This window comes from Lithobates pipiens, unplaced genomic scaffold, assembly GCF_037356315.1.
Source record: "Lithobates pipiens isolate NorthernLeopardFrog02 unplaced genomic scaffold, aLitPip1_a1.2 Scaffold_30, whole genome shotgun sequence".
NCBI lineage: Eukaryota > Metazoa > Chordata > Amphibia > Anura > Ranidae > Lithobates > Lithobates pipiens.
In genome coordinates, this window is record NW_027507791.1 from 7,781,173 (window position 1) to 7,797,347 (window position 16,175).

At 45.5% G+C, this 16,175-nt stretch overlaps 1 protein-coding gene across 8 annotated transcripts in view; it reads right to left on the minus strand.

Annotated features, from left to right (window-relative positions):
- The window catches only part of NRXN3 (neurexin 3), a 464,077-nt gene that overhangs the window by 88,029 nt on the left and 359,873 nt on the right, over nucleotides 1-16,175 (minus strand). For 7 of the 8 annotated variants that reach the window (XM_077463585.1, XM_077463584.1, XM_077463583.1 and 4 more), the window contains 2 exons: nucleotides 5,831-5,908; nucleotides 2,800-2,880 (listed from right to left, as the gene is read on the minus strand). In XM_077463585.1, the coding sequence (XP_077319711.1) occupies nucleotides 2,800-2,880; nucleotides 5,831-5,908 (159 nt within the window). The remainder of the gene's footprint in view (nucleotides 1-2,799; nucleotides 2,881-5,830; nucleotides 5,909-16,175) is intronic. The other variant, XM_077463586.1, reaches the window with a different exon arrangement.

The following is a 16,175-nucleotide window of genomic DNA, read 5'->3' on the forward strand; positions in this document are numbered from 1 at the left end:
TTTATTAGATATGCAATGGAAAATAAAAAAAGGGCAAACATGTTTCAGGGGTTTAGATACTTTTCATCAGGGTTACAAAATAAGAAAATATATGCTTTCTTGTGTTGTAGCCCTGATGAAGAATTAGTGTCAAAAAACCTTGAAACGTGTTGGAAGTTTTTGACTGATTAACTCATAAAACATAACTTTGGTCTTTTTGACCATTCTTTTGGCCCTCTTACTGCTGCTCATACAGTTGATCCTGTAGAAGACTCCGGTAAAGTTGGCTGTGGATTTCAGGCATAGAGACAGTTCAGCTGACTTATTTAATGCAGTTGGTAAAGCAGAGTTGTAAATCCTTGCATCATCACCCAACATAAATGTGGGCCAAACAGAAGACTGCTTAAACATTAAAGTTATATATGATGTGATGTGTGTTCCACCCAGCTCTGCATATTCCTTAACTAAATGGCATTTTTTTAAAGTTTTGGATAGAGTGGAGAGATTAGAACACCTGTTAGGTGTTTATTGCCACCTCCCTGTTAGATTTACCCCATTTGTCCTGTTTACTGGTATCATCAAAAGTGAAAGTAAAATAAAATCCCAAATTCTGAATTGCCCCAGAGGGAAAATAGAGGGGAAATCTTCCAATGGGGACACTAGACTGGTGACCTGGGGGGGCTACAGTGGATCCCCTTTGCAGGGATTTTTTCTCACTTCCTGCTTTTGGTACAGGAAGTGAAGGAAAATCTCCCCAATGGGGCAAAGATGGCAAAAAAACAAACAAAAAAAAAAAAACGGACAGGGGGATTAGATCCCACCCTTATTCTAACCAAAATGAAAAAATATATCTATATCTATAGTTCTACCTTAAACACAGACCTTACACAGTAATCCATGCCGCAGGTAGTTATTCATTGTAACACTAACACAAAAAGAAAAGAGAAGGCTTCAGACAAAACACTGCAATCTACGGGTGGACATGAATCAATAGGATTAAAAGTAGTTTCATCCTCATCTAGGATCAGACAGTATGCACCCTGTTCAATCTGAGCTGGTTTCTCTTTCAGTACACTTCAGGGAACTGCACTAAACTAAATACTTTCTATAAAAATCTGAAAAAAAAAAATATTTCCACTCTCTGTCAGGGCTACTAAATTTTTAATAGTAGTCGAAAAGAACACATTGCTACGTAGAGCTAGGAGAGTGCTGCTCACCCCAGACGAATCAGAATAGAACAAGTTCCCCCACAAAACGGGGTTTTTAGGCAGGGTTTTTTTGCTGCCTAAAAACCCCGTTTTGTGGGGGAACTTGTTCTCTACTAAATTTTTAATTAGCACTCCTGACAATATATTGATGTTTAGTGTTGAACAAAATCCCACATTAAAATTCAGTATCCAGCTTGTACAACCCTGTACACAAACTGTTCACCTTTTCAGTGACAGTTTATTACATCAGCTGAATGAGCAAGAGCCATGGAGAAAGTGTCTGTTTCCCATGCTTACTAGTCATATGCCTCTGGCACTGCTTATCCTGCAGTAGAGAAATATGAGTTGGAATCTGGTTTCTGTGAACAACACAGAGGTTTTCTCACAGCTTCAATAACCCATTTTTTTTTCTACCCAATTCCGTTCTCCGCAGATAACCATTTGTGATAAGGGTGATCATTCTGTGCTATGGATACCCAATCATTTCCCTGGTCTAAACTCAGCATTAGACACAGAAGTAACATCTAGAGCAGCATTTCTCAACCATTTTAATATAGAGGAATCCTTGAAATAATTTTCAGGCTTCAGGGAATTCCTGCCTATGATTACTAGATCCGCAGCTCACGATACATTAGGTACATACTGTATTTGACCCCCAGGCCTGCTCAGTACAAATAAATAATTATGTTTGTCATAATTAAATAACATAGTTAATATAGCACCCATAAATTAAATGCAGACAGTAGTCCATTAAGAAAAGCCTCCTTCCACTAGTGGCAAGGGTAGTTCCTGCTTACATTGGTGGTCACTGGGAAACTGATTCCCATACATTGGTGGTCATCTGGAGATGGGGCTACTTATACTGGTAGTGAGTTTGAAGAATATCCCAAGAATGTGCCTTACATGGGTGTTCAATAGGAAGAGTTCTCCTTGCATTGTTGATCATTATAAAGAATGCCTCCCTATAGTTAAATGCATTTAACTAAAAAGATAAAACCCAGAAATTGTTTAAGGTACCCCTAGCAACCTCTGGAGCAGCATCTCTCAACCGTTTCAGCACAATGGAACCCTTGAAATAACGTTCCAGTCTCAATATAACTGTTTCCGCATCTTATGATACATTAGTGTGATGGTTAGTGGGAAAAATGTGGTTACTGAGAAGAATTACCCCCTTACAGATAGCTAGAAAGATCAAAGGAGTCAGTAGGAACTTATCTGAAATGCACATATGTCGCATTGCTCAAAGAATTTTAAGCAACCTGGTTGAGAAAGGCTGATCTATAGCTACTCAAAATATATTGTACATACATACAATATTCTCTTTGCAGTTCCTGTGCCGTCACCTTGTGTGTGTTGGATGCTCAATGACTGGAAGCCTGACAGGAAGCCTGAAATGGCTAGGTCTGGAAAGATCTCCTGAGGACAGGGTTCAGAACTGCATTTAGGCACACACGCTACCTGGTCTCCATGACTAAGAAAGAGGATGCAGTTACTGAGTGACCACCAATCAAGCAGCTGACTACAGCACAGACAATCTTCAGACATTAAAAACAGATCTTTAAAGCAGCAACCCCCAACTTTCCACCCTGAGAATACATCACGTTCTTGGTACCTTTTGCCACGCCAGTTCCCACTCTCTTGAACTCAGGATTCAGAAGTCTTGTGCCATCTTCCATTCCTGAGATAATGAGCCCTGAAAGACAGGGACCCCCGGTATGGATAAAAAACATTTTCCGCCAAATTTCCTGGAGGAAATCAAAGCCATCCTCCTACCACGGGCGATGTTTGGAAAATGCAGAGGCTCAGTCAGCAAACATTGCTTGCAAATGAGAAATGCAGTGTAGATGGGATTGCTGCTTTAAATGAGTAATGGGGTCCTATCCACCAGCGGTGATTGGCAGGCAGAGATCCATGGCACAGTGAGGGCTTGGTACCACTGTACAGGGATCTTTTGGCTTGAGGCAACGTAAATAACATACGTGGTAAAAATAGCTCCACCACGAATCTCACTCGCACAGCAGGAGGTTGGATCAGTAATGTACAGCACCGATACTTCACTGGGATCATGTTCGCAGGCCACGTGCAAAGAAACAAGACTTAGTACTATTGGGTCATTTAATAAAGTTATTTATCTGTATAGATCCACAGACAGGAAGTCCCTGAGTTATGAACACAATAGGGACTGCAGGTTTGTTCGTAAGTCGAATTTGTTCGTAAGTCGCAACACTGCATTTATAAGTGTAACTTCCCGTCGGAACACTGCATTCGTAAGTGTAACTGCCACCTGTGCATGGATGTGGGATGTTCCGTGCGCTTATTATCTGGTGCATAGTACGGCAGTGTGGGGTGTGTCTGGAGGTGCTCGAAAGGTATGCAGGACCAGCGTGGAGCACAAGTGGCCGGCACTTGAGGTCGTTCATAACTGGGGTGTTCATAACTCGGGGACTGCCTGTATCGGGAATATATAAGAAGAAAGTGCCCGTGTTCCGTGGTAACCAGATGCTCCCTTGTGTTTTCTGTCCGACCATAAAAATGAAAACTGGAATCAAACTGGTTGCTGTTGAAGACAGGGACACTTTACTTCAATTGGAATTTATGGATGTCATAAATAAAGTGACTGATGCTGTATACTGATCCTGGTTCATTCCTTTGTTGAGCCTGCCCCTTGCCTTCATTTGCCACCGGTATAAAAATTGAAGGAGTTGTAAGTATACATAACCAGAATGCAGTCTTCCTCTGCCAGCCATTTCTGCCCATAGCAAAGCATTGTGGGAGGAGGACAGTGCCTGTATGCACATACATGACGGCGGGGTGCTTTTTTTTCCTGTTATAGGAAGGTCTCACATGACGTTCAGGCAATGAGCTACCATCGGGTGGATGGTGAAATGAGAGCAGAACAGAACCAGCTCTGAACTTTACCGCATTCACTCACAATTCCTCATTCCTTACAATTTGGTCCTAGAAACTTCCTGATGAAAACATACAGGAGATGCCTCAATGGAAGTGGCTCAATGTGGCCACACTGTGTGAGACAATTACACTTTACCAAGTAAGTAAATTCAGAGCTGGCCCGTCCTCTGCAGACTCATGCAAACCAATTTGGAAAGACAGAAAAAAAGGCGTTTAAAGAGGCCGCGATTGTTCCTGGGGACCAGACCTAAGGAACAGCTAAATATACAAGAAATGCTGGACCCTCAATTTGCATGACCCTGTGGTCCCCAGAAAGCCAAATCGAAAAAAAAACTCTGGCCCAGAAACCACTCATTTCCAGGTCCTGAACAATGACATGCAACTTAGAGCCCCAACTGTGAGAATGTTAAGAATCAATTGTCTAAGGATTTGCAGCTATACTTAGATGCCCCAGTAGGAGGAATAGGAGCATTTGGCCTGGGAAGCAAACTCAACCAACTTGCCCTTTCATGGTAGGGATAGATTTCTGTAGCCTAAAGAAAGTATACCATGCAAAGTGTGCTATGGTGCCTCGTTGATTGGTAAACATGGTGAAAGGTGTGTGTTTGCTGGTTTATTGTGACACACCGTTCCCCGTCTAAAATCAGCTTCCATAAGGGGTCTTGGCATGTAGTCACAAAATCTCAGAACCACAAAGAAGTTGGTGCTGGAGCCTAGGTCACAGATCTGAAAGAGGGAGGGGATAGCTATATAATGCCCAGGATGTATCACTGACCTGCTCTGATCAATGTCTGAATGATGAAGTATCTTCACTCCAGGCCACCAGCCCAACATATTCTAATAGTACTGACCCAAGGGGGAAAATGCCCCCCCCCCCTACTTCCCAGCCAAGCCACCCCAGTTTCCCATCACTATGGCCTTACATCCAACTAGCTCAGCGTAGACAAACTAGACCTAGCTAGAGACAGACAGACACAGACGATACACAGAGGTTTCTATAGCTCAGATCTGCAAAAGTATTTAAACAACTTGATCGTGACATTTCCCAACGCCTCTTGCAGCTGTCTTTTCAGAGACACTAATAATAAACCTGTTAATAATTCAGCACAAGATGGATGATCAGATGCTGCATCTGCACAACCTCTGTGAAGGAATCTCAGGTATCATGCATCAACCACCAGAAACAAAGGCAGATCAATGGAAGACAAGTCCATGCTACAACAAACATCCGCGCCGCAACCCGTTTCAGTGTTAAAGGGACATAACCACCAGGCCAGATTGTGGTTGTGATTGGCTGAAAGTTTAAGTTCTGCGCCTTTTTTCTGACTGGTCTGTGCATTTGCTGCTTATGAGCAGGCTCGGAGCTGGAAATTAATTATCTCGCAGTTAACACAGTAACTGACATTTATTTCTCCATAATGAAATTGCGGGTTATGAGCCTGTTTTGTAGATTTATGGAGAAGTTCTGGTGATTCATTTAAACGATGCTCCTCGATGACTATCCAATAAATGTTACTTTAATCAGCATTTAAACTCCCTGTTAAATATGGCAGCCGCATTACCTTCTGGAAAGTATTAAGGTTTATTATCGATGACTGGTTTTAAGAGGCCACTTATATAGTCCCTTTAACTGTTATTTTAAAAATTATGCCTGCGGATGGCAATTGGGTATCATTCCATGATGAGCATGCAGCGGGGGGACATGCATGAAACACAGCCAGTTACAGCGTTACCTTTATCCTGCTGACCATCATCTGGATTCCGGGGCAATTTATAGGACAGTTTCGGTTTTTGGTGGAGTTCGGTGTTCCCTTGAGGTTTAAAAGACAGTGTTAATAAGGGTTAGAATTGGATTTGACCTCACAACAATTATTTGTTCTATGTAGATGTGTTTTATATTATCTGATGTTATATTTATAGCAGTTTTACACTTTTACTTAACACGTTATTGTCAGGCAGTTTGCAGTGTTTATTGTATATTTAAAAACATGTTTATTCATTTTTATTTCTTTTTTTTTTGCACTAGTCCAAAAACTCCCTAAAAAACTCATTAAAAAGCATTAGTTCATCAGCAATTCAAGTATCAGCTGCATACTTTACATAACATTGAGGACAAAGCCAACGTACGGTAAATTTGCATCATGGTCTGTTACTATTCCCCCAACACACACACATACAAAGTAAATCTAGACATCTGCCGTTGAGCACACCACAGTGCACAGGTACTGTGTTTCAATGGTATTTATTAAAGTTTTCAGTACAGAAAAATATGCTCATTATACATTTTGTACAGTATGTATAGTCACATGAGAATTATAGTTTGGTCTCTTAACATAACAACAAATAACCGAGGATAAGAAAAAGATCGATTACAGGTACTGTGGAGTGTGCTGCACTGCCAAAGGAAGGGTACTACAGACTGGGGAATATACAGTATATGTACAGTCTTAAAGCCGGTGTCTCCAGACTTTCCAAACTAAGGATCAGTTTACTGTACTTCAGACTTTAGTAGGGCCAGATTGTGGCCAGTGGGAGTAGAAAATGCCTTGGACTTTGTGGTCAGTGGGGGGTAACAAAATCACATAACGCCTGTGGGTGTTGGAGGAGGAATAGTGCCCCATCATTGGTGTCAATGGGAGGAATAGTGCCCCATCATTGGTGTCAATGGGAGGAATAGTGCCCTGTCATTGGGGTCAGTGAGCGGAATGATGCCCCGTCATTGGTGTCAGTGGGAGCAATATGAAATTGGGATCAAACACAGGGCACATGATCTAGAACTAGAAGGAACAGTCAAGATTATTCTTAGAATGTATTGTATTGCAACATCTAATTTATCATCCGTTCAGGCCCAGCTGGGTGATCCACGTGGCACACCGGAGTCCCCAAAGCTGTAACTGGCAGGGAACACCCTGAGATCAACCCACCCTGGCTTGACTGGGACCCCAGTGTCTTTTTCAAACATCCTACTGACCCTGCCCACCAACAGACCCCGCTAAGCCTCATTGCAAAGGACCATATCCAGGAGATGTCCCCATGTATGTTTGAGGAAAGAGCAATCCACACAAGCTATCTTTTGCAGGTGTTACTATATTAAGAAGTGCAAGGAATAAGTCAGCATCTCGAAGGGCGGCAACACACCGCTTACAGTTTTGACCAGCTCGTACATATAGGTTGGCAATATACAGAGAGAGCAAGAAAAAAATATGAGATACAGAGTCCAGAGAAGAGACATGACAAGAGGCCTATACATACAGGAGTACAGGAGGGGTGTCCAAGAGTACAGCACCCCCCCCCCCCAGGGGAATGCAAATAGTTACATTATACAAATCCTCCATCTACCTACAGCTTCCCCTTTACGGGGGGGAACTAACAATACATGCTTCCTGTATACATTCAGGTCTGTGCCTCAGCTCTCACAGGGAAAACCAGTAACCACTCTCCTTATAGTGATTACTGGTACCAACCCCAGGAAGCTGTCCACCCTCCTAATATAAATTCACCCAGAGTTCCCCTCTAACAGGGGCAGGCCTGGCACTAAAACCTAGGCAGCGCCTAAACAGAATCTCACTCTCCAGCCATGGAGATAACTAATGGCCAACCAGGGTAACTACAACAGGCCACATATCCATACCTCACAGGACCCTTGGAGACTATCTATTGAATGGGGACCTCCAAAAGTGTTCCAGGGGCACTTTAGTGACTATGTCCACATGGCTTGGAGAAATATTTATCAAACTTACTGATGGCTCAAAAGGGAAAAAAATTGGATTTTTAACTTACCGGAAAATCCATTTCTCTGAGTTGATTGACAGACACAGTGCTCTATTATTCAGCACCATAGGGTTATACAGCCCCCTACAGGAGTAGGACACTAGGCAGAAAAAAAAGACTTGGCTACGCCTATGGGCAGTCCTAGGTGGTATACACACCCTCTCTGCTATACAGGTAACAGAACAAACTGGAGCCCAACCTGAATACCCCTTCAAGAGGGAATAGACCCTCTAAACAGCAGCCTGAAAAACCTTGTGGCCAAAAGAGGTATCCGCAGATGCCAACACATCCACTTCATAGAATGTTTTGAAAGTGTACACCGACGACCAAGTGGCCACCTTGCAAACTTGTGCAACAAACGCCTGATGACATAAGGCCCAAGAGCACTAAGCGCTCAACAGGGAAAGGAGGAGGAACCCGATCCCTGACAGAATAGACCAGAATCATCATCTGTCTGATCAATTACAGAAGGAGAAGAAAGCCCCTTTCTTGGCTTGTCTGTGATCACAGCGAGTCTGACCTCCAAAAACACTCAGTGGCTGCCAAATACACCCGAATCCCCCAAACCACATCCAGGGCAGATAAGGCAAATTCCCTAAGATGTGTTGAACAGGGACGCAAGGAAGGCAACACAATGTCCTTATTCAAAGGGAAATCCGAAGGAATGAATGACGGAAAAGGGCGAAGAACCACCTTAACCTTGTGTAACACTGGGTAAGGTGTATGACAAGATAACGCCACCATTTTGTACACCCTGAGAGCAGAGGTGATAGCCACCAAGAGGCCACCTTCCGAAACAGATTAAGTAGTGGAAGCTCCCAAATATATTGAAAGAGAGGCTTCTGTAGAACTGAAATCACCAAGTTCAGATCCCACGGTGGTAGAAGAGACCACACCGGTGGAACCAGACGTCGAACCCCTTGCATAAAAAAGTTACACACCAGGGAGTACGAGACCAGGGGATGCTGAAGAAGACTACCCACCTTGATGGTACTCGAGGCCCATTCTTTCTCAACCCCCTTTGAAGGGAGGCAGGAATCGGAACCACAGAGAAAGAAATAGAGGATGAATGCCCGATTACTCACACCAGGATAGACTCCCTAGCCATCAGCAGTGTCAGAACTGCAGCACCAGGCGCACCCGATTGGGCCACAGCAGAAGCTGGAGAGGAGGAAAGGCGTAGAGCAAACATTGCCAGCCCCATTAGCCACCAGAGCAATTGAGGTGCCCACCAGAGGATCCCTTGACCTTGCCAGAAACCTTTGTACCATTCTGTTGAGCCAGGACGCAAACAGATCTACCTCAGGAGTGCCCAATCGGAGACATATCCGATGAAACATGGACCAGTGAAGGGCCCACCCCGTGGTCTAACCCTAGCCGACTGAGGCATCTGCCTGTTAGTATTCCATTCCTGGAACGCAAACGTCCCCCTCACAGGAGCGCCGACCGAGGCCCCTCAATGGGGGGGGCGCCGACCGAGGCACCTCAATGGGGGGGCGCCGACCGAGGCACTTCAATGGGGGGGCGCCGACCGAGGCCCCTCAATGGGGGTGGGCCGACCGAGGCCTCTCACTGGGGGTGGGCCGACCGAGGGCCCACACAGGGGACGCCGACCGAGGGCCCACACAGGGGATGCAGACAGATGCCGCCCACACAAGCCACCACTGAGGCCCCTCACAGGGGGCCCAAGCCAAGGCCTCGCACAGGGAGCGCCAGGAACACCCACGCTGGGCCCACCTAATAGACCCCCAAAAGGAGATTGCCCTCAGAGCTCCCACAGCACTACTCCTCTCATAGGAGGTGGCTGCGTGGTCTAGCAGGCCACAGCCAAAATATTCGGCAGCGAGTGCACGGCCCGTGGGGGGACCGGACCAATCTGAGCCGCTGAGCGGACACCCAAAAACCGAAAGCAGTGGCGCCCGCCAACCCCACACTCTGTCGGTAGGCCTAAATTACGGGAGGGCCAACCCCAGGCAGTCCACCGATCGAGGACGTCCAGTCACCCGCCTCCTAGGCCCAACCACTGCAGCAGGTGGGCCCAAGGGATACCCCCCCAGTAGCAAACCCGAGGGTGGAGGGGAGGGGGGAGTGTGTCCAAAAGCACCTAGGCCAGAAGCCTGAGCCTCACCTGGGGGGGAGGGGGGGTGTTGGAGAACCCTGGAGGGACCGACCACCCCAGGGAGTACCCGCTCCCCATGCCAGGGAAGGAGGGGGCCCCGAACTTACCAATCCAGCGCAGCGTGCGGGTAATGCTCCCAGACAGATCCCCTCGCCACCAAAGTGGGGGGGCTGTCGGCCATGAGGAATGCTATGACTAAGACCGAGACCCGGTCGTATGGGCCAGTCCCGTCCAGTGGGGCTATGTAGTGGCCAACTTGTAGGGCCAGTCCCGTCCAGTGGGGCTGTGTAGTGGCCAACCTAGCGCATAGCTGCAGTCTGCATGCGCTCGCTGGCCAGACTGGGGAGACCACTGGATCCTAGTGTCCAGCCTGGCAGTTTATTGTAGATCTCACTGGAGAAAAATCCAGGAAAAAAAGAATATAATAAACTAAAAAAAATTCCCAGGACTAGATATCCCAGCAGGGAACTAGGTCCTTACTCCTGACTAGGCAAAACAAACTGAAGGCCTATAGCAGAGAGGGGGGGGGGGGTGTATATCACCTAGGACTGCCCATAGGCATAGCCAAGTCTTTTTTTCTTCCTAGTGTCCTACTCCTGTAGGGGGCGGTATAACCCTATGGTTCTGAATAATGGAGCCCTGTGTCTGTCAATGAATGAAAGAGAAAATATTTTTCAAAAGGGATCTCATCTCCACTCCTAATTTACCTGATCATCACTAAATGCACTCTTAATTCACCAAATCATAGCTGGAATTTGCTGGAATTCCCTGGGCTCCCCCCAGTCACCTTACTTGACTAGCAGGAGACAAGGGCAATTGTTTGTGAGCTACGTGACTACAGAGTGACGGAGGCCGGACCGATGCCTTTATCCCCCAGGAATTTTTAGAAAACGATGCTGTGACAGACGCGTGCAAGTCACTGTCAAAGTCACTTAGAAAGAAAGCAGCTAGAAGCCAACCTTACTGCAGGGAGCGGACGATGACTGACAGCCAGGAGAATAACTTGACGCACCACATACTGATCCTACCGAGGACAATGCCTCCTCTTGTCTGGGAGCAGCAAACTTCAAATGAACACCAGATTTATATATGAAAACTGCAGCTAAATTGCACCAGAGGGACTAGCCATATCTAAAAAAAAATCTGTAGCCTCACCTGCACAACTGAGGGTCATGGCACCAGGACTATGAAAGGTCCCCCCAAACACATCAAACAAATTATAAAAGGTCAAGGTCGAGAATTACTTCACTCACTGTTGTGGTGGAGCTACCATTAGGACATTTTTAGAAATATGCTTATTTTATACCATATAGCCTTGTCCTGCATCTCATAAAAGTCTCCCCAATTAGCATCGATACACATGTAAAACATTCCTCATCCCATCAAGTTGCAAACAAAGATATTGGACATATTAAAAACCAGGGTGGATAAAAAAAAAAACATTTTTGATTTAAAGTGGTTGTATTGCCGCTTGGTCATTTTTACCTACAGGAAAGCCTATAATAAGACTTATCTGTAGGTAAAATTAATATCTCCTAAGCCTGCATGGTTTAGGAGATATTCACCCTTCATGCAGCCACTGACAAAAGCGGCACATGCGTCCTGAAGGTCCGGCAGCTCGTGCCGGAACAGGGCACTCCCGCATGCATGTGATTGGGCGAGAGGCGGGAGCTTCGTGCTAGTATCCACCCTGTTAAAAACACAGATAAGGCTCGATTCACCAAGCTTGAAAAACAACTCAAGGCAGAAATATAAAAATACAGTCTGAGCCTGGCCATACACAGAGCAAAATTTCTTTCCTGCAACCATGGATTGCCGAAAAAAATTTTGCTTGATTCTCCCATCAACACAGACAGTGTTGATGCTGTACAAAGCTGATCGATCAACTTGCGTACAACCAGCCTGCTGGGTTTTTCCTGTGATTATTGCTAGTGGCTGCTATAGCCACTAGCTATAATCAATGTCTTCTCCCAGTGGGAACGGCTTCCCCTACCCTCCTGCCAAGAGAAGACCATGGCTCGGCAGGAGGGTAGGGGAAGCCGTTCCCACTGGGAGAAGACATTGATTATAGCTAGTGGCTATAGCAGCCACTAGCAATAATCACAGGTAAAACCCAGCAGGCTGGTTGTACCCAAGTTGATCGATCAGCTTTGTACATTCAGCCTATTCAGCCTGCCCATACATGGTTTGAGAATCAGCTTCTTGCAGTCCCTGTTCAGCAGAGCTCAGACTGAGATAGGGAGAGCCAGCACAAATAGCCAATCAACTGGGCTGATTGCTTGGAGACTGCCAGGAGCTCGGCTTTAAAGGAGCAGTGTGGTTATTAAAAAAATTCTAAATGCACACACACACACATACATACTCGCGTCTATGGCTGAAGCATCAGTCTCATACTGCAGCTGTCCCCCTACCAGCTCTAAGCCCAAGAATTGAGCAATCACAAAACTGCTGATCAGCTTTTAGTCCGCTCTGAGCAGAGAGGGGCGACGGTCAGTCACTGCTCTCGGCTCTGCCCCTCCAGCTCTCACAGGAACGTCGCGTTGGGGAGGGAGCAGAAGCAGCTAGTTCAGGCACTCAATGGTGCGTTGAGAGTCTGAGGCAGCTGCCTATCAGGCATCTGGGTAGATCCCAACAATATGGTCAGGATCCTTCCAGAGTCTGGAGTGGCTCTTTGACATAAGCCAGCAGAAGAGATCAGGGAAGCAATGATCTGTAAATTTTTTCCCCTTCAACCTGCTGATTAAACGGTGGGTAAAAAAAAAATGTATATACCCTGCCTTAAGGTCCCTTTGTCAGTATTTGACTTTTGTGAATTGGACCTGTAGTATACAATATAGAGCATTTTTAAAGACAAATTTCATCCAATAGGTATTTTAGTTATGGGTGAAGCGACCTCCTGCCCTCCTATAGATCTTTGGCACTCCAGTGATAAAATTATTCTTCCATTTAGTTGCAAAATTAGGTGCTCATGACTACTTTGGGGTGTTCTCACTCCTCTTTTTGTAAAGATATTCAAAAATTCAGCCGGAGGGTCAGGTTACAGAGCTGGGCTTTCAGCATAGAAATCTCAGCACTAAAGTTTGAAAAATATAAGAAAAGTGAAGTAACCTGTAGTAACCACATTTTAGCTCATAGCCGTAAGATGAGTGATGACTGAATAGCTGCTATGGGTTACTGCACTTATCGCCCCTTGTCTTTTCCAATAATCCACAGCAGCTCAATTTCGCCTATTACTGAATGACAGAGTGCTGTCCAGTGGTTTCTGATTGGCTGTGGTGGGTTACTGTAGATGAACGCAGAGAAGAACAGGGGGACCCCCATAAAATGGATTGTTTTGTCTGCAGGAGTCTGAACACACCCGGACTACATGGTGTCACTAACACAAAGCTATGAAGTGTTATTTCCCAGCAACATTGTGCGCTGTGCTGCAGCCCGCTGAGATCCGTCTGCTGCTTTTGTTTGGAGCTCAAATTGATTCACAGCTAATTATGACAATTATCACCGACTCTGCTGTGTTCTCAAAGTGAAGCACAGGCGGTCCCATCACTCCCACTGTCCCCGTAGCTTCTGAAATGACCTGCTCAGATCTTGCCAGAGTAATCCATTCCTTCACTCACACCAATTCTTCCACATCGTCCATTTGCCCTTTCTTGTATAATAGTTTTTTCAGGAGCTGTACAGGATCTCTCCCTTCCATCAACACCCAGACACACTGACCCCTCCAAATACACCAACACCAGGACACTCCCACCCCTTATCAAATTAACCCATACCGGGACATCCTGACCCCAACAAATACACCAACATCAGGGCATGCAGACCACTCCGAATACACCAAAACAAGAACACCATGACCCCTTCTGAATACACGGTGACGAGGACACACCAACCCCTCCAAATACACCAACACCAGGACACACACTCTTCCCTCAACCTAATACAACATCAACACACACTGACCTCTCCAAATACACCGACCTCAGGACACACCAACCTCTCGATACATTGACACCAGGACTCACCGACCCCTCCGAATACACCAACACCAGGACACTCCCACCCCTTATCAAATAAACCCATACCGGGACATCCTGACCCCAACAAATACACCGACACCGGCGAATGCAGACCACTCCGAATACACCAACGCAAGGACACAATGCCCTTCTCTGAATACACTGTTACCAGGACACACCAACCCCTCCAAATACACCAACACCAGGACACGCACTCTTCTCTCAACCTATTATAACATCAACACACACTGACCTCTCCAAATACACAGACTCCAGGATACACCAAACTCTCGAAACATTGACACCAGGACTCACTGACCCCTTTAAATACACCAACACCAGGACATACTGACCTTTCCCCTTCTCTGTAAACACCAGGACACACAGGTACCTACCTAATTCTCTGACATCGGGACACACACACACCCTCAGAATACACTGACACAGGACACATTGAACCTTCCTATTACACTGATATTAGGTCAGTCCTCTCCCCTGTAAATGAATGGCCATTTCAATTGCCCCTATTTCCCTGTACACTTCCCAGCAGCATAGCTGCTCCCAGAGATCTGCACTTGTTGTGCACCTAGTAGTGGTCGGTCTGATCTCTCATGGTGGCCACGTTTAATCTTAGGATTTGTCAGTAGTTCACAGTCTGCCCTGAACAGATCATTGGCTTCCGAGAAGCTTTTAAAGTGAAGAGCAAAAAGGCTCTTTGATAGCGGTAATAGTATTCAGCTTGTCAGATCACAGGCAGAAGAACAATGATCAGGCAGAGGAGGGGAGTGTGGCAGTAATAAGCCGACTGTGCCCACTGTTTTATGCAGTGCCAGGAAGTTACCGTCATCCTTCTGCTTATTAAGAAATTCAAACCTGAATGGGGAGCAGAGCAAATCTGCTGCTCTTGTAAATATATACCTTCTGGCAAGAGAGACACCAGAATGCCAGGCATCATCTTGTTTCAGTTTGTGTTTCAGGCTCTTAAACCAAATTTGGGTTGACAGCAGGGACCGGCCAAGATTCGATCCATGTATGGGCAGGCTGGTTGTACTGAAGTCGATCCATCCACTTCAGTACAACAAGCCTGTCATACTTTTGGCACGCACTTACTGCCAGCAGCTATAGCCACTAGCAATAATCATTGTGATCTCCCGTCCGGAATGGCTCCCCTCCCCACCCCCCTAGCAGAACACAATAGCGCTGCGGGAGGGATTCCCCCACCAACACAGATTGTGTTGATGTGGGAATCAATTGATTTTTTTTTGGTTGCAGGAAAGAAAATCGAATCATCTATGGCCTGCCTTAAATTTTCCACTGTGGCCAGAATAACAGGTGCTCAATTTGGGGGTTAAGGCAGGCTCGTCAGAATAGGAAGTGTGATTGGGAGATGCTGGATTAGGTTCTACTGTGCAGAGCAAAGTCTTATAATGCAGTGTACTATAGCTAGATGATTCTCAAACACAAAGGGGCCTTGAAGACACATTGGGTAAAATAAAGAAGAAGAGCTAGTAAACCAGGAGCACCACATCAATGGTTTTGGAGTCTGAAAATATTTTTCCACTAAAAAAGGAATGTTATAGGCCAATGTGTCTCAGCCACTGTAAGTGCCACTTTCATCAGGGTTAAAATTCTGTTTATGATAAAATGGTGGACTTGAATGGCTTGGGGAACCCTGGCATAGCATGGCCCTTAACTAGTGGTTGGTATTACCAGCTGCTGAAACCTGACCACAATATTACTCAAGACTTCTCCAATTCATTTGAATCCACAATTTCATCAAAAACAGATCTTTAAGCCTTGGTGAAGGAGGCCACTTCATTCCAATACCATTGATGTGGTGCACCCCGTTTTCCTACACCTCATGGTTATGCTGCGTCTTGGTGAGTATTCTATAGAGATAAAAAAAAAAGTTGAGACAAGCAATAAACATTATTTGCAAAGTTTACTATTTTTACTACTTGTGCTTCATAGCATCACAAAATGGAAGTACACTTTACATGTCACCAACCTATCTGCAGAGGTTTCCTGTAATAAATCTCATTAGCAAAGAATATTTAGGGAAAGGTGATCCAACAGGCATATTTATTTCCCAGACTGAGGGACAGATAATGGAGCTTGTCCTTTTAGCATTTCCCCTACATAAAAAGCAAGAAGTAACAGAGACATCTTTGT